The 20,103-nt window shown below is 38.8% G+C and overlaps 1 protein-coding gene across 1 annotated transcript in view; it reads left to right on the top strand.

Annotated features, from left to right (window-relative positions):
- The window catches only part of LOC122814135 (P-selectin-like), a 185,584-nt gene that overhangs the window by 95,745 nt on the left and 69,736 nt on the right, over positions 1-20,103 (top strand). Inside the window, exon 3 of the mRNA XM_044086748.1 lies at positions 1,876-2,061. Coding sequence (XP_043942683.1) covers positions 1,876-2,061 — 186 coding nt within the window. The remainder of the gene's footprint in view (positions 1-1,875; positions 2,062-20,103) is intronic.

The raw sequence follows: 20,103 nt of genomic DNA on the forward strand, positions 1-20,103 counted from the left end.
AAAGGTGAATTTTATCATCAGATCAAAGGGGTGGCTGTGGGTGCAGCATGTGTGCCCACTTATGCCAACCTAGTACTTGCCAAATGGGAGGAAAAATATGTTTTAAATTCTATGTATAAAGATTGTTGGGGTATTTACAGGAGGTTTTTGGATGATATTTGCATTTTTTGGATTGATGCTAAAGATAAAGTGCACGAATTTGTAGGATTTTTAAACAATACTACTTCCTTTCTCAAATTTACATACAATGTTTCTGATGAAAAATTACAATATCTTGATATAGAAATATATAAAGAAAACCATGGCTTTAGTTCAAAGGTACATAGAAAAAGCACCTGTTCTAAGTCATTCCTGCATTTTGACAGTGCACATCCCTATCATTATAAGAACATTGTTAAAGGGCAGCTTGTGAGAGCTAGTAGAATGACTTCTAATAACGAGTTTCAAAATTAATGCATTTTTCTCAGAAGTCTCTTTAGTGCAAGAGGCTACCCAAATGACCTGTTAGATGATGCCATGAAACAGGTACAGGAGGGCAGGCAGGATACATTCAAACCCATTTTGGGTCAGCTGCCTGGAGTATGTGCTGAGAAGGAGCATCATCAGAATGTTGAGCACAGCAAAGCCATGGTATTAGAGTACAATGCTAGTACCGGTATAATCAGAAACATTAGTCAGAATGGAAAAAGTTCATTAACCTCGCAGATTTAGAAAAAAATATCAAAAATGAAGTTGACGTTTGTGTATAAGAGCTGTCATAATTTGAAAAATGTCTTAGAAAATGATGAGGCAAAACAATCTTAGAAAAAGTTTGGCACTTATAAATGTGGATGGTGTACACAATGTAATTACATAAGCAATGGTGCAGAAATACTTTTAAAACAGTAGAAACATGACTTTAACTAGCAATGATTATTTTAACTGTGAATCGAGCGGACTGCTATATTTAGCCTTGTGTGAAAAATGTCAGTCCTTTAATGTGGGTAGGACAGAACATAAATTAAAAAGGCGTATATATGAGCACTATTATGATATATTAAACGAAAAGAAAACTAATGCCCTTTATAAACATTCCTTAGTTTGTCTGAATGCTAGATTCATATTTTTTGTCTTGGAAGGAATTAAGAAAGAAGTAAGGGGGGACAGAGTGGAATATAGAGAACATTGGTGGCAGATCACTCTACAGGCTACCATTCCACCAGGATTAAATGAAAGTGCACCCATTGTTCCCCTCTTAAAACTAAGGGCAGCCAAGTTATAAAAATGAAAATGTTCATTATTAAACCCACACTTCACACTTAAGTTGTGATATGTGTATTGTGTGTATTGTACATACACATACTTCTGTCTGTGATTTACACTTTGTCCACTTGAGGGCGCCACATTATTACTGTTTATTCATTTACTTACTGCTGCTGATGTCTGCTACTTTACATAACATACATATATATTCATTCATATAATTTTTAAAGTAAATTATTTAAGTATTCAGTTAATCTTTTTTGGAGAAGTGAGTTAAATTTTTAGATAATTTATAACACTGATATTTTTAAATGTATTTTAGCATTTTTTAACTTGATTTTAAGAAGCCTTTTAGTCTTTTTAACATGGCTTGTGATGAATATTCATGAGTTTTATGATAATGACATCTTAATAACTTGTCTTTTTGTATTGGTCAGTTTGCTTGTCAGGATGCTATATAACTCTGAGTTTGACTGTTAGATCCACATCTGATGTTTTAAAATGAAAACGCTATGTTTTATGTGGCTGAGTTCATGTGTTTTTTTTTTTTTTTATTAAAATTGGTTCATTGACTCTGCTGGCTGGTTTTGACCCCTTTAGTACCTTGGATTTGTTTTTTGAAATGTTTTTCAGCCAACAAATGCAGTGTGATAATGCCTCCAGAAAAGAGCACCATGACCTGTTTACATCTATTTGAAGATTTCAGCTACAGCTCTACCTGTAGTTTCACCTGCACAGAGGGGTTCAAACTGAGTGGGTCTGAGAGGCTCCAGTGTTTAGCTTCTGGAATGTGGAACCATCAGCCACCATCCTGTGAAGGTAATGTATGCAGTACATATAAGTACCTGTAATTCTCTTACACCTTAACCAGGTTTTGTAGTAACTGTACTGGAATATGGAGTAATCAGATACCAGCCTGTAAAGATAATGTATACTGTATTTGTAAGTATTGCACCATGTAAATAAACAAACTTAAAACTCTCTGTAAATTTAAGTGCAATTTATTTACAGTTTAAGAATACAAATTTAAAACCACTGTAAGAAAACATAAACATACAGTTCATGTCATTCCAAAAATGCTTAAAGTCTCTCAAATGATCTTTAAAGTTCTTGCGGCTCATTTATGGATTTCTGCAGCTCAGGTCAAGCTAGTTTCCATCTGTAGTGTAACCCACAGCTCAGTCCACAGGTCAGGCTAGTTTTCATCTGCAGTGTAATCCACAGCTCGGTCCACAGGTTCCAGTGTAATCCACAGCTCGGTCCACTTCCATGTCCAGTGTAATCCACAGCTTGGTCCACAGATCAGGCTAGTTTCCATCTGCAGTGTAATCCACAGTTCGGTCCACAGGTTCCAATGTAATCCACAGCTCAGTCCACTTCCATGTCCAGTATAATCCACAGCTCAGTCCTCTTCCATGTCCAGTGTAATTCACAGCTCAGTCCACAGGTCAGTTCATTGCCCTCCACATTTAAATCCTCAGGAAAGCTTTAAATACTCCAAAGAAAAGCCAAAAGAAATCTGGTAATCCACAGTTTTCACTGGTTGCTGAGCATTTCTTCTGGTTGTAATTCTTACAAAATTCTTCATTCTTGGATTTTCAAACTCCATCTCCAAAACAGGCAAACATTTCTGCCATTTGGGCTACAGTCCTTGCTTTTAACATCACTTCAGCAGATATTTTTTTTAAGCTTGAGTCTTCCTGCTTCCTGCTTTAACTTTCATCAACCATCTTACTCCACCAGGGTTCAGGATTTCAGAGAACTCTGCAACACTTTTCCAGTGTTTCAACTGCATTTAGAGCCCTCCAAGTTGAACTAAGAATGTTGTCTTGATTTGCAGAACTTGTACTTGTTTGGTCACTAATGTGTTTCAGCATTTTAAAGCACTGATTTCATTTTGTGGCAAAAATAGTCATTCCTCTGTTTGTTGACTTTTCTAGCCTTTGTGCCTCCAAATGTCTTTGCAGAAGGGTGAATTAGGCAGAGACTTGGTTGTTTGGTGGTTGTTTGTTGTTTAATCTGTACTTGAGAGCTGCCTCTGCTTTCCTTTTACATTAAGAAGTGGCAGGATCTGACATGTTGTGGCAGAAGGTGTTTACCTGGCCTGTCTGGGTTGGAAAGTACTGCAGGAAGATCAGTGTGGCTGTTAATTGGCTAGAGGGAATAGCAGTCACTTTACAAGCTTCTTTTCTCTGCATGGGCTGCCCACCTGGCAATGGCAGTTAGAAGTGCCCTGTATAGCAGCAAACACTTAGTAAAATGTACCTATGAAGTTAAGATTCGATCTGAAACATGTTAAACAGTGTCGTATTGTGGGGAAATAAGCTTAGAGCAGCTAGTTTGTGCATCAAACGGCAATACTGTATCCTAACATTATATAAAATTTTGCCCTTAACCCCATAAACTATCCTAGGAGATCCTTGTTAGAACCAAATTTTATTTATTTTTTTTATTTTACATTTGTTTACCGGGCTAGTCTAGCTGGATATATGTCCATTTTCAGTAGAGGCCCTACACTACAAGACATATTAATAAAAATTTAAGTACAATAAGAATATACATTTAGTAATAAGAACAACAAATACTTAAGGCACACACAAAATACACTAGGTCAGTAGTAGCATACAAAATAAAAATGCTAAAGATTAGCAGTTAGTTTCAATAATTTGGAGAGAAAGAAGTATAGCAAGAGATTAGAAGGGATTAATGTAGAAAATACAAGAGAGGAGAAGAGAGAGAAACAAAAGTCTAGAAGGGGAAGAAAAAAGAAGATGGAAATGAGGGCAGGAGGAGTGAGTCAGAGCATAAGAGGAGAGCAACAGGGCAAGAAAAAAAGTAAGTGTATGTGTAGCTAATAAGACAGTAAATAGTTAAGGTAGAGTAGGGGGGAATGAAAAAGGTTAGTCAGGAGTCCTACAGGAACAAAGCCAGTGATTTTGGAAGTACAGTTTGATTTTTTGTTTGAAGAGTGGTAAGGAGGTGATTAGAGTAATATCTGTGGGTAGCAGATTCCATGTCCTACCTACAGTATTAGTGAACAGAGAGTCACCAGCTTTTACAGATTTGGTCATGAGTTTAGGTTGTGAGATCATAAGACAGTCTTGCAGCTCTAGCCCGCCTACCAGTTTTAGGTTATGACAGTGATGTGTTCTGAAAGGGTTAGCTATTGTAACAAACTGCTAGTTTATTTAGGTTAGCCTTCTTAAGGTTAGTGAAAATAGGTGATAATCCTATCAAATCCTTAATCCTAACAGACAGTCCTATTACAGGACCAGACAACAAGGATAAGCAATTTCCAAATGTCTTTGTGTCCAGCTTGGTAGGTGTGGGCTTCCTAAGACAACATATCAAGTTGTCAACTACTGACAAATTTCCAATTATTTGTTTATTTTTTAATTTATTAATTTAATTGTTTTAAATTGTCAAGCAAGTCAATATATGTTAAATACATAAAATGTAGTTTTACTACATTAACCCATATATATATATATATATATATATATATATATATATATATATATATATATATATATATACATACATAATGTGTGTGTGTGTGTGTGTGTGTGTGTGTGTGTGTGTGTGTGTGTGTGAGATTTTTTTTATATACATGCAATTTGCTATATGACCACTAGATGGTAGCAAAATACTTACAAATCCACCATCATTTATCTAATCATTCATTATTCATTCAACTGTTTTTAAATGTTTCAAGTATTTATTATAAATCAAGTACATAAATTGTGGTTTTGTTGTAACAATTTAAAAGTCAGTATTTATATTATTTATGTATTTATAAACAAGTTATTTTAAAGGACTGATTTAATTTTGAATATTCAAAGGTTTTTTTTAAATCCTGGTTATGCATTTTGATTGGTTTTAAGTTAATTATATTTAGACATAGATTGGTCCTAGATTCTCAGCCATACATAAAAGCTTGTACTGTTTAGCCTGGGGTATTTGCATCTGATGAAGTTTGTACAAAAACGTACTATTACTTGTCATAGCGTTAATGAGTTTGGCGTCTTCTATCTATGTGTTACAAGTTTTAATTTTGGTTGTCGTGATACAATAAATTGTACATCCTTATTTCGGACTCGGACCCTCATTTGGATTTCACTAGGGAACTTTTGATTGTGTTCCTGGTTTTATTGTTCGCTACATCTCCGTTTTTGGTTTACAACATATCAAGTTCTCATGTTCTCAATGAACCAGTTAACTATTCAAGAAAATAACAGGGTAAGTGAGAAATGTTAATACACAACTTCTTTGGAGGCAAAAATCTTGGATACAAATGAGATTTCAGGAACACACTACATTCCTCACACATACCATTCAACACACACACACACACACACACACACACACACACACACACACACACACACACACACACACACACACACACATAGATTATCTTATGCTGAGATGCTTAAAAGAAACCTTCCCAAATCTCAAAGACCAACAAAGCCACGTAGCTGCAACCTTCACGTAGTCACGTAGAAGAAAACTCAGTCATGGCAATTGAACAAAAAGGTAATGAAATAAAGTCATATGAAACAAAGGATCATTTGTTAAATAAAGTCATAATGGAAAACTGTAAAAAGGTGAATTTAAGTATGGCATAGACTACAAAAAAACATTTGATGGTATCCCACATTCATGGCTAAAAGAGTCCTTAAAAATGTATAAAATACACCCTACACTGATTGATTACTTTACAGCAACCATGAAAAAGTGGCAAACCAATTTGCAGTTAAGACATGATAAAAGGCAAATTATTATTCCAGGGATAAAAATTCAAAGGGAGATATTCCTGGGTGACTCTTTGTCACCGCTGCTCTTTTGTCTTGCCTTTAACCCATTAAGCTGTTTACTTAACAGAGTAGGTCATGGCTACAATTTGGCTCCCAGAAAACAACAAAGTGTAAAGATTTATATTCTTTATATTAATGATTTAAAACTGTATAGTTCATCGGATGAGGAACTGAAGGCACAACTGCAAGTGGTAAAAACTTTTTCAGATGAAATAAGAATGTCATTTGGTCTTGATAAGTGTGTAAAAGCAACCTTTAAAGGAGGAAAACTGCAGCACCAGGAAAACATCAGTTTGGGACAGGAATTGATATAAAAGAACTTGAGCAAGAGGGGGTGTATATTTAGGAACTGATGAAATATCAACAATAAAACATGAACAAGTATGAATAAAACTTAAGAATATTTTAGAAGACTAAAATTAATACTAAATACAGAGTTGACATCTAGGAACAAAGTCCAAACTATAAATCAGTTTCCTCCTCCTGTCCTAATTTATAGTTTTGGAGTGACTGACTGGTCTCAAAAGGCGTTGGATAGGTTGGACAGGAAAACAAGAAGGATGCTTCATGCTCATCAAATGATTTATAAAAATCACTGCATACCAAGATTATATATTCCCAGTTCTGAAGGAGGGATGGGCCTCCTTGAAATTGATTATATGTATAGATCTGCAATCATGGGACTCTACACATATCTACTGACCTCACAAGATCCAAATGCAGTGAAAGTTTTGAAACATGAGGAGAATAAATCTAAGATGACTTCCCTGCTTAGTTTAGCAGAAGCATATCGGTGTCAAGCGGGAGTGGAAATCAAACCAGTAGATAAAAATCAGGCAGCAACTGCATGTGCCAAAACACAAAAGAAAGAATATAAGGTGAAGGACCAGATGAGAAGGCAAGAAATGTGGAAAATGTATACATTTAGTTGCAAGTAGAGAAAACTCCTGGAAAAACCTCATGTTGTTCAGGATCAAACACAGGAATGGATAAGGAGAGGTGAATTTAAACCAAATGACAAAAGGTTAATATTGGTGGTCCAGGATAGTGGACTATGTCAACGTTGGTTTACAAACTCCATTGAACATGTGAGTGAAACAGACAAATGTAGGCTTTGTAAAACAGAACTGGAAACAGTCGCACACCTTGTTGCTGGGTGTGATGCACCAGTGGCAGAAGGACTGTAGACTGAAAGGCATAATAATGTGGCAAGACTGTTGCACTCAGGATTTTGTAAACATTATAATATTAAATGAGCTGAAAAACAAGGGAACATAACCAACAAAGCATTATAGAAACTGATTAAGTTTATATCACATGGGATCACCCATTACCAACAGTTCAAAAAAACAGATGTGAGAAAACCAGATATAGTAGTCCATAAAAAAGACAAAAGTGGCATTTAACATTGAAATTGCTATACCCAGTGACTAAAGTGCCTTATGTACAGAGAGACACAAAATCATAAAATACCAGAATTTGCATGCAGAAAATGAGAGCAATGTGGAAGAAGGATTCTCAGATAGTTCCAATAGTAGTAAGAGCAACGGGTGTTATGAAAAACAATTTACAGTCAGACTTAGATGTGTTACTGATACATTTAACTCCATATGAATTACAGAAGGAGTCATTACTGGGCACATTGCAGGTGCTGCAAGGAGTATGTTTGGCTGACATCAAAGACTGAAACAATACTAATTTCATGAATTTTAATTATACTTTGACTTAGGAATGAGGTCCATTCCCATCATGGTATTAGAAACCCAAAAGACTTAGAGAAATTAAAAAAAGAAAGCTCTAGTCCTCAGCAATCACTAAACCACACACCAAACTCAACCCCAAACATCTCACATAAGCCTACATCTAATGGTCTTCCAAGTGCAAAGCCCGTAAGGCAAGCATAGACTTTATCTAATACTCTTATCATTGGAAACTCCATTGTGTGACACACGGATGCCCCACTTACCAGGTTAGACAAGGAGAAGAGAACGGTTAGTTGCCTATCTGGACCCAGATCCACAATAACATGCACACAGCCCAGTTACTACAGCCCAGGTACCAATTCTGGACCCGGATCCAAAATGCCATGCATGCACTCAGGTTACTATAGCCCAGGTACCAATTCTGGACCCAGATCCACAATACCAAGCATGCACTCAAGTTACTACAGTCCAGGTACCAATATGATTCTATCATAGTCAATGCAGGTGTAAAAGACCTGAGACATACCTCACTGAACTATATGAAAAGAGACATATTGGATTTCTTGGAACATGCATCTCAGAGAGGTATGAGCCTTGCATTGAGCAGCATTCTACCTTTACCAAGGATGATGCCACAGTATGAACATAAAGTGATTGATTTCAATAATTGGCTTTGTTTCTGGTGTCACTCCAGGAGGATCCAGTATTTGTAAGCATGGCAGAACATGGTCAAAAGACCATTTTGCTTTGTAAGAGATAATGTATTTTTATTTATTTATTTTACATTTGTTTACAGGGAGAGTTTGACTGGGTGTGAATCCCATTTTCAGCTGAGGCCCGGGGAGAAAAACTCCACAGAGATTAATGCAGTAAATACAATTTACAAAGTTCCACAGAGATTTGTACAGTAAAAACCATTCACAAATTAATAGAGTACAGTACAGATACAGAAAGGTAGATAAAGCAATGAGCAAAAAATAAATGCACATTGTGAACCAAAGACAATATGGTTATTGGACAATTATACAGCTATAAGGTTACATTCAATAGTGGTTAATGCAGTAATCACACATACATGAGAAGAACATAGGTAGTAGTTAATGGAAGATTTCTTAGAGGATTCAGATGCAATATTGATCTGTTAAGGGAGGCTACCCAAGGCTGGAAGAGTTACATAACCAAGAACTGTTTAAACGGGACCGGAGGAGTTTTCTGAAAGCATTTTTGAAAGGATGGGTTGCACCTGTCTGACCAAGCTTTTGGAGACTAACTAAATCTTTATCCACCCCTGCTTAGAGCCTTTTTAGGCAATGCCAAAATGACAAATCTGCCAATGTAGTGAAAAAATGTACAAGCAACATTAAGTTGTTATTGCTCAATGCTCAGAGCCTAAACAAAAAAAACTTCACAGCCTTCAAGCCCTTCTCACTCTGGAGAATGTATACATCTGTGCCATGACTGATACTTGGTTCATAGCTGTAGAGAGCACTCCAGAAGTGCAAGGCTGTGGTATCTTCCACACATATAGAACAACATCGCAAACTGGGGCCAAAGGTGGATGTGTCTCGATCTATGTTAACAACACACATACCTGGAGACTGGTTAAACAGGATGACACCATATGCTGTGCATCCACATACAGGTCACCATAGGTAAGGTCTCTCACCATATAATGGCTAGCTACAGGTAACCATCTATGTCCCTAGTGTCTCATGACTGTTACCTAAACCTACTAGACATGCTTATCATCCAACCAAATACTCTATTCATGGGCAACTTCAACTAGCCCTCTGTAGACTGGGAAACATGCACTGTCTCAAAGTCACAGGCACAACACGTTCTGGATTTTATTAACATAAACACCCTAAAGCAGACAGTGCACATTCCAAGCAGAAGATCAAACATACCGGATCCAGTACTCACCAACATGGAAGAGTGTTGCAGCCAGCCCTCCATGTCACGTCCTCACATCCAGTACTCACCAACATGGAAGAGTGTTGCAGCCAGCCCTCCATGTCACATCCTCACTGGCAAGTTTGGATCACACAGCTGTCTCATTTGAAGTAAAAATCATCCCAGAAAATCCATCTAAACCAGTAACAATTAGGAGATATTCAAAGGCAAACTATATTCTATTATGTGACAGTCTGTCAAAATTCAAGGCTCCCCCAGCCCTGAGACCACAGCTACCTATGCAGAATTATTCATAAAGTCCCTATACAAATATGTAAATGGCTGCATAGAGACTGCCATACCTACAAGAAATAAAACCTAAAATAAACACTAAAAACAAACCCCACTGGTGGAATGCTCACCTAAACATGGCATATAACAAAAGAAGATAACTCGTGCACAAAATCATGAAAAGTAACTCCCTTAAACACAAGCACTCTTTTATACAACTAAACAAGAAACTAAAAGATCTAAATAAGTCCAACAAGGCCAACTATAAGTCAACTCATGCTAGCCTCACAGGCTAAGGGCAATCAGAAGGCATTCTTCAGCTATAAGCTGAAACCGTAGAGGTAATACACAACAATACACTGCACTGGTGGTGGATGGTACCATCTACGCCAATCAGGGTGACATACCAAATCTACTGGCTGATAAATTCAGCTCAAATTTCACCCCCTCCAGCCCCACCAGATGAAATCCCCTCCAATATACTCCCCCAGCTATCAGAAGGACCAGGTGCTGGCAGCACTCACTAGTGCCAAGAATCACCTCCATGAGCCCTGACAATATCCCCAGTTGCCTCCTGAACAGTCTAAAACTTGACCTTTCAGGTACTCTTCAACTACAGCCTTGAAAGAGGCTATTTGTTAAGTGAATGCAGGATCAATATAGTCATTCCCCTCCACAAGGGCAGACCATCACCTGACCCAGGGAACTACAGTCCCATCAATCTAACAAGCTGAATATGCAAAACCATGGAACAAGTTATCATGGAAATGATAAACAAGGACATTGGCAACCTACATGTACTGAACCCAACCAAATTTGACTTTGTTAAGGGAAGGTCATGCCTGCTTAACTTGGTAGACTTCTTTAAGAGGGTCACCAACGCAATGGGCAGGGTAAAATGTGCACACTGCTTATCTTGACCTGGCTAAGGTATTTGATACAATAACCCACATAAGCATTGCAGACAGGCTCTCTGAGCTAGACGTAAACCCTTATATAACTTGCTGTATTGCCAGCTGGCTCACAGACAGGACCCAAGAAGTCAGGATTAGTGAAACCACATCCATCAAGAGACCGGTCACAAGTGGAGTACCCAGAGCTCTATGATGGGCCTGCTCCTGTTCGGTATCTACTTCTCAGACATCAAGACTAACGTTAAAGGTCTCTAGCTCACCAAGTTCACATATGACTGTAATTTGGGAGCTATTATAGATTACCCCCAACACAAATATTTTGCAAGTGGGTTTAACACAGACAAATGAGTGGTGCCAAAGCCATAGCTAAAAGTCAATGCCAAAAAATGCATTATAATGCCTGTCAACCCAAGTTAATTACTCCATAAATGAACCCCCCCAAAGAGTCGACCCAGTAGTAAGGGATCTGGGAACATATGAAGACAACAATCAGTCCTTTGACCAACAGGTAGCTAAGATAATAAGAAAATCATTCTATGTCACCCAACTTATAGGTAAGGGTATGCCATCCAGGTCCACATAAGTTATTGCACAGCTCTACCCAGCCTTTATCAGACCTGTCATTGAATACAATGCCCCCTTTGGCATGTATCAAGCCAACAGTTGGCATGCGCTGAACAGTTTCTCACCAGGAGAATTCAGGGCATGAATACCCTGACCTACACTGATCACCTAAAGGCTCTGTCTCTGCATTCAGTCTCCTACAAACTGCTGAGGGGGATCTTTGCCTGGCTTACAGGGCTTCCTCAGACCCAGCCCTGATGTATCTGTTGTACTTGTGCAAAACAAAGCACCAGAAACGCTACATCCAGGGATCTGAACTTCTCTGGTGACATAAAAAGTACATGCTGGAGAGGCAGATGTATGTCCCAAAGTACCTCTGCTCTGTAGAATAGGCTCCCCATCCATGTAAAACAGAGTTCATCCCTGACTCTATTCAAAAGAAACCTTGACAATTCGATGGGGAAATTGTAAATGTACCTCTGGTTTGACACCCATGTCCCTTATGGACAGAGACTATGAATAAGAAAAGTATTATCCAAACTAACACCCTCCCCTACAAATCCTTAGATACCGCTCTGTTAAAATGCCTCCCCCATATGATACTTGGGGATCAAAATGGTTTGGGTTGTATGGCCAGGCTTGTAAGGGCCACAGTGATCATTAGCCTGGTAACAACCTATGAATCTATGATGCCTGACTTCTGCACTGAGCTGTTACTGCATGACTTTCATTTTACATGTGTTGCTTTTCTGCCATGGTAGCACTTTGCAAGTGTCCTCTATTGTAAGAATCTACCACTGGAATTTGTCCCTTTTAGGCTTTTCTTGTATAGTCTTCAGCCCTCCCTGTAATTCTGCCTTCTAGCATTTAGTTTTGTGGGGCTGGTCTCTTCTTTTTCACTTTTGTAGTGGTTTAGCCAGTTATGCAGGACCTTAATATACCACCTTAACATGACTGGGTTTCACCTCTTTTTGTCCTCACAACTCTCTGTTTCTGTTTCAGCACATGGCTCTCTGTCTTTCAAGCCAAACACCTCTCCATTCCATGGTTAGAAAAGCCTTTACAGATTGTTTTTACATTTTTTGGTGATGATAACCCTGTTCTATTCAGTCATGCTACATATAGCTTCACTTTTCTCTGTACCCAACCTCCATTTCCACTCACTCCCATATCATGGGAATGTGCGTTTGCGCAAAACACTGTCTGTCTGTCTAACAACCGAAAAACGGCTTTATCGATGAAGGTCACTTTCAGCAAATAGGTGGTGTCGACCTTTCCCTACTGTTGTGCAACTATGGAGTTGGTTAATATAAGTTAGGGGGTTGGGAGGTCTCTCCCCACACAGGAGGTGCAGGGAAGCTTGTCTTCCTGTAAAAATGTTGAAAGTACTATTCACTGGAAGTGGAACTGGATAAAAATGTTTTGTTTTTTTTTGCAGTTTTGTCCATTAGAAAAATGAATGTCTTTTGGCTTTTCCCAGTTAGGGGTTGCCACAGTGGAACTCCGGTCCGCTAATGACTGGCAGTGGATTTTTATGGAGCAGAGTTGCTAGCCTGCTGCCCATCCTTCAAAGAAGGTACACCCATTCACGCTTGCACCTACCTGCATGTCTTTAGCATCACTCGACCATGGGAGGACATGCAAACTCCACATAGAAGGCGCTCCAGCCAAGAATCGAACGGGAGAACCTCTTGCTGTGAGGTGACAACGCTAACCGCTGCATCATAACAATCAAATAATCACGAATGACACATCATTAAATCGCATTTATTGTAACTAAACCACTCCCCTACATTCCCAAACACCTTCTTAGTTAATGGGCTTAACAAACTCACAATCGTGTCCCAATCACATTACCAAGTATATCTATCGTCAGCCAGTTATTCAACTAACCCACACAATTCTTTACACACAATACACCCTCGTCTACTCTTCCATTGCCAAAACCTTTTTTCTTTAACAGATTTCCTTTTGCTCTTTACAGGTTACAAACTATAATATCACTTGGCTTTTCTTTGTATGTGGCCATATAAGGGACATATTCTACCATGACCTGATACCTGCTAGCCTAATATCAGGTTGCTATTCAAGCTATTAGGCAAATAATTTCATTCTCTTACATTTAACTGCTCTGACATTATCTGATCTCTGTTAACCTCTTCTCAGCCCAGAAGTGGACCTCTAACAGCTTAAATCTCCTGCTCCAGGACTGAACCCAGCTAATTATCAAACACCTAATTAACATTTTTATGCAGCTTGAAAAGAACAAGCCATGTTTGTTTCTCTGTTATCCTTTGCCTGCATTGTGCTGCCATGCCAGGGCTCAATACTGCCACCTACTGTTGGATACTAACAGAACATGTTCTACCAAAGCATATAACAAGGTGCCTGTGTGTCAGCGGCTTACACACTGATTTGTATTTCTTTCTGTATCAGTTAGACAGTGTATGCTGGTACTTTGCCTCAAGCACATACAGACTTTGCTCAAATAAAGCTGAGCATACATGGGCTGTTTTATAGAGTCATAGATTCTTACTAGATTCTTACTAGTCTAACGACCTGGGAGGTTCTTTCTAAGCCTAGCCAAGTTTTCCCAAACCATCAAAAAAAGTAATAGAGTTCCCATGGTAAGATTAAGAAAATTATAAAAAGTCTACTGTATTTTTAATATGGACAAAAAACTTTTGTAACCTTTCCATTGTATCATTCCCCAAAGCAAATATATCATCCAGAAAACATGTATAAAGGCTCCAACTGTTTGCATATTCACTATAAAATATAAATTTCTGGTCACACTCAGCCATTACAAAATTTGCAAAACAGAGGAGAGCACACTGCTCCCATGGTCACACCTATGGTTTGTTGGAAATATTGCCCTTCAAAATATAGAAAATTGTTCTTCAACACTATATCCATCAGGATGACCATGGTTTTTACATTTTCTGTAGTCATTCCTGCACAATTAAAGAGCTGCTGTTCAAACCACGACAACCCTATATTATGGGGAATGACTGAATATAAGTTATTCACATCTATACTAACCAAAAAAGAGTTAGGATGAAAATTTGCTTTGTTCAATAGTAGTAAAAAGTGCCAAGAGTCTTTACATATTTGTCCCAGACCTAAAAGATGCTTTTGTGGCTTAAGATCTATAAATTTAGCAATAAAAATGTTTCATAGTTTCATAGTTTAGTACTAGGCTATCTTCCCTGGGGCATTTATAAGCCTAGCCATAGTGATGTGGCTTTCGCCACCCCATGTAATGGTACAAAAGTGTACAGAATAGATTTAGAATACTGTGCCTCTGTCTAGTAGTGACAAAGTGAAGACCCCCTTAGATAATAGAATTAGTTTACTGTGCCTCTGTCTAGTAGTGACACAGAAATGACCCCTGGAATAAACCTACAATCTCCCATCCACTCGTCAAGATTTCTCTTGAAGAGAGTCAGTGAGGGGCTCTGCCTAACATGAACTGGGATCTTGTTCCAAAGCATGGGAAGCCTCTGAGTTATGAATCTGTCCCTCCTGCATGTCCTATTCATATCTGTGCTGAGGTTTAAATCTTTAGCTCTCGTGGTTCTGATGGATTTGGATTTTTTGAGGTGGAGCATGTCCATCAATTCCTGATTGGACATGGCCTTGTACGTCAGGCACAGATCACCTCTGAGTAGGCGGTATGCTATTGAATAGAGCTGGAGTTTCTTTAGTCTGGCAGCATGTGACATATGTTGGAGAATGTTTTAGAATGTTTTGAATCCACAATGAGTCTAAAGGGGGGTTGGTGGGTGTTTTTATGCAATTTTGGTATTTCAGAAATACTCGATGCCCTTGGTCTGTCATTGATCATAAACTCATAATCACTCTTTGGAGCAGAACAGCCTTTTCATCCTTATGAAGGGAATTTCCTCTGCTCCCCGACTGCTGTTCACATTTTTCCCAGTGAATACACCTGACTAATCCTGCTTAACCGCATCTCTCACCCCTTTGCAGCTTCCTCGCGGCAAGAAATATCTGCAGGGGCCCTATTAGCTTCATTAATCTTCCTGCTCAACTAGGCAAGTTTCTATAGTGAAACACTTTAGTGCTTATTTGACTAGTGGCATGCTCACTCACTCAATCAAATGGTGTTCGACTCCCCTCCCCTTTCCCCTAAACTTTCTCCCTCCATTCTTCTCTCTTTTTATCAATTGCTAATATCAAGAGCTGCAAAACTATACAGACATAATAAAGCAGCATGTGTTAGGTTGCAATTACATGCATAAGTTTCTTACCTCTAGGAACTGCCTACTCTTAACTGCTCCACTGTCTTGAGGCACTCTTTGTTTCTACTGTGGTCTGGCAAGCTGCCTCAAGGTTTCCAGGGATCATTTCTGTTCCCTCAACCTCTCTTTCCTTTTCCTTTACAGCCTGTGTCCCATTGCTAGTGTACTCTAACCCAACAGTTTAATGCTAAAGACACAGGTAATTTTTATACATTAAAGTACTTACATTGCATGTACAGACTCCAGGTAACTTGTGGTTTGGTTAAGCCCTGCTATGCTCACCCTCGTTATGCTCGGGCTCACTCTGTGCCCCTCCCTGCCCCCAAATTCCACACACCCCCAGTAGTGCTACATTTATAGTTATATAACCACTCCCCTCTTTTATGACCAATCATCTACAACCACACAATTAATAGCACTCCCCCTACCTACCGCAAACTTCCTAATCTTCTTAATATATTACTGTTTAAATACTTTACCACCACAATGCCTCAGCTATTCTCAACATTATCACCAAAACCAAAGCTGTTACTCTCTCTCCTACCTTTATTGCTCATTTCATATCTCCTCATCATCTATGGAAATCAACATTACCTAGGTTTCTACTTCCCAAAACCCCAAACTACCACCCCAATAGTATCAAACAAGGAAAACTTCACAATTCCCCTCACAACTAAATCCTTAACCCCTAAAACCTACCAACCTATTAGATCCAGATATATCATCCCCAAAAACAAACACAATCAAAAGCTGATAATTAAAATCCTAAAACCCACAGTTAGCTTACAATACAATCTCAGAATGGATGGAGACATCCACTCTAACCCTGGCTCATCCTCACCTGCTGACTTTAGCTCCCCAAACTACTAATTCCCCTAGCATATTATCTTCAAATAGATCCCTGAATTAATTTCTGGTCTGCCACTTAAATATTAGAAGCATAAATGATAAAGTCCATAACCTGCATGCCCTTTTGACAGTAAACTCTCCTGATATATTATGTCTAATAGAAACTTGGCTAAAACCGGCAACTACAGATATGTATTGCCACCAGGGTACAACATACTGAGATTAGACCATCATACTAGGAGAGGTGGTGAGGTAGCTATACTTTATAAACCTACACTGAATGTTACTAAGGACTCTTTACAACCACCCCGGGTTAATAATGCAGAAATTCTTATAACCGTAGTGCATATTAACAAAAACAAATGTATAAGCATAATCTGTGGCTACATTCCCCCAGGTAATAACACAAACACACTAGAAGACATCCTCCATTGGTTATCCAGTACCTATCCCCAAAAAAACATTGTTCTCGGGGACTTCAACATTGACTGGAACACCTGTTCCTTGGAATCTCCTACAACCCATGTAAACCTACATGGGTTTACATGGATCATATCCTCCCCCACCAGGATTGGCAAATCCAATTACAAAGAAAGTATCCTAGACTGGATACTTATCAATAACCATCCCCATATGTACAAGTCAAGGACCCTCCCTGAAGACCTAAGTGACCACTTTCTTACCTACATAATTAAGTACAAGGCTGATAACTCCCACCAGCCCATCTACAAAACTATAAGAAATAATGGGAAATTTAGCCTCACCAATTTCCACAATGAACTCAAATTATGTAATTGGTCAGTCCTAAAACAATTACCATTGGATGAAGCTGTAACTTTAATACCAATTTCCTTGCCATCCGGGACTCTCACACTCCTGCTTGCTCTATTAGAACCAAAGCAAAAATTGCACAGCGGCTTTCAAAACATACCAAATTAAAAATCTTACTTAGAAACAAGGCATGGGCCACTTGGTGTGCCACAAAACCCCCACTAGATCAACTAAGATATCGGCAATTAAGGAATGACACAAAGAAATCTGTTATGTTAGACAAAAACAAATACTGCCATCATCAACAGAAACATCAAAACAAACCTCAAAAATTCTGGGCAGGAATAAACAAACTTCTTCACCCAGGTCAAACCACCACTCCAACCCCTTCATCTTCCAACCATAAAACCCCGGAGGATGATGCCAACACCTTTAATAGTTTCTTTACAAAGACTATCCACTCCCTAGCTAGTCAACTACCTCCTAGTTACTCTAACTCATCTGCCGCTATACCCAGCACAAAACTCTCCTTTAGCTTTCAGCCAGTACCTACATCACTTATCAGTGTCCTAATTAAGAAATGAAAGCCACCCACCCTATCTGCTGATCTCCTCCCTGCAGATTACCTACAAAAAGCCACAGATGCCATAGCATACCCCATCTCCAATATCAATAGAACCATATCTGAAGCTAACATCCCCTCCATATGGAAGATATCCTATGTTATACCACTCCATAAAGGAGAAAGCTCCATTGAACTGTCAAACTTCAGACCCATAGCTATTCTGTCACTGGTGGCTAAAATTATGAAGAAGTGCATCCATAAACAACTCCTGCACTATCTTATCCAGAACAATCTGTTGGCTAGCTCTCAGCATGGCTTTAGGCCATTCCATAGTACTACCTCAGCTCTCCTCTCCTTCTCTGATGTCATAAACCATAACCGAAATAATAACAAACTATCCTCAGCCCTCTTTAACATCATAAACCATAACCGAAATAATAACAGACTGACCTTGGCCCTCTTTAACATCATAAACCATAACCGAAATAATAACAAACTGACCTCAGCCCTCTTTAACATCATAAACCAAAACCAAAATAATAACAAACTAACCTCAGCCCTCTTTAACATCATAAACCAAAACCAAAATAATAACAAACTAACCTCAGCCCTCTTTAACATCATAAACCAAAACCAAAATAATAACAAACTAACCTCAGCCCTCTTTAACATCATAAACCATAACCGAAATAATAACAGACTGACCTCGGCCCTCTTTCTTGATCTCTCCAAGGCCTTCAATATGGTCAAAAACTCATCCATACTTTGAAGGCCTTCTCCTTAGATAACCACTCTCTCCAATGGTTTCAATCCTACCTCTGTGGTAGACAACAGGCCGTCCTATGGCAGGGCAAACTATCTTCCCTTCTACCCATCACCATAGGAGTCCCCCAGGACCCCTCCTTTTCTCTATCTTTATTAATGACCTCCACTCTATCATCCCAGATGCAACCTACATTCAATATGCAGATGACTCCACTTTAATCTGCTCAGCACCTCCCAGACAAAACTAATGACATTGTTCCACAATGCATTTAACACTGTTGAACATTGGCTCTCTAATCATCATCTGATCTTAAACCCTAACAAAACAAAGCTGCTACATTTTCCCCACTTGTAGGTCCTCATCACTGTTCTTTACCAGTAAATCTAATAATTATACCATTATCTTCCCAGAAGCCCAAACGAAACTCTTAGGTGTTATAGTAGATAATACCCTTAAATTTGATATGCATGTCAACCAAACTATCAAAACCATTAATAAAAACCTTGGCTCCCTTTATAAGGTTAAACCTTTTCTTACTCCACTTGTTAGAACTACTGTTGCTGTTCCCATCTACTCTCTACCCTTCCCTATCCCCCCCTTTATTCACCAATCTGAACAAATCCGACCTTAGCAAGCTCTCTAGCTGTTATAACCACATTGCTAGATTTGCCACAGACACAGCATTTAGGACACAACACTGTCATAACCTAAATCTTCTAGGGTGGCTTGAATTACCTAGCCTGCTTCAATACAACCAGCTTATAGTGGCATATAAAGTACGCAATCAACCTGAAAATCTGCCTACACTTAAAAACATCATTAGCCCCTACAGTAACCTCAGGCCACTTCGCTCATCTAACAGACTGCTGGTTCAAACATTCAATACCAGTAACTCAGCTGGGGACTCCCTGTTTCCAACTCTGTCACTTAAAAACATCATTAGCCCCTACAGTAACCTCAGGCCACTTCGCTCATCTAACAGACTGCTGGTTCAAACATTCAATACCAATAACTCAGCTGGGAACTCCCTGTTTCCAACTCTGTTGGCAAAACTTGGAACTCCCTTCCTGCTGACCTTACTCTAGTATCCTCACTAACTCAATTAAAACAAAGTCTCAGACAACATTTTAAGACACATTGGTTATGTCCTTGTTCTAATCCTGACTAGCTCCATTCTATAATTGTGTGCCAAACAGTACTTTATACTACATACAAGCTGTGACATAATTGTTAGTTTAGATACTTATATAAGTTTAATAATGATCAAATCCATAACTTGCTTGACCGAACAGAGTCTGTAAACTGCAACATGTATTGAAATTATGATTTTGTCTGTATTATTTTTTCTGTATGTTGTGTTTGGAGCGTTTCTCCACGGGCCTCTGCTGAAAATGGACATGTATCCAGTCGGACTATCCTGGTCAACAAATGTAAAATAAAATAAAATAAAATAAATAAATAGTAGC

This window comes from Protopterus annectens, chromosome 10.part0 (assembly GCF_019279795.1).
Source record: "Protopterus annectens isolate FY-2018-M chromosome 10.part0, PAN1.0, whole genome shotgun sequence".
NCBI classification, from domain to species: domain Eukaryota; kingdom Metazoa; phylum Chordata; order Ceratodontiformes; family Protopteridae; genus Protopterus; species Protopterus annectens.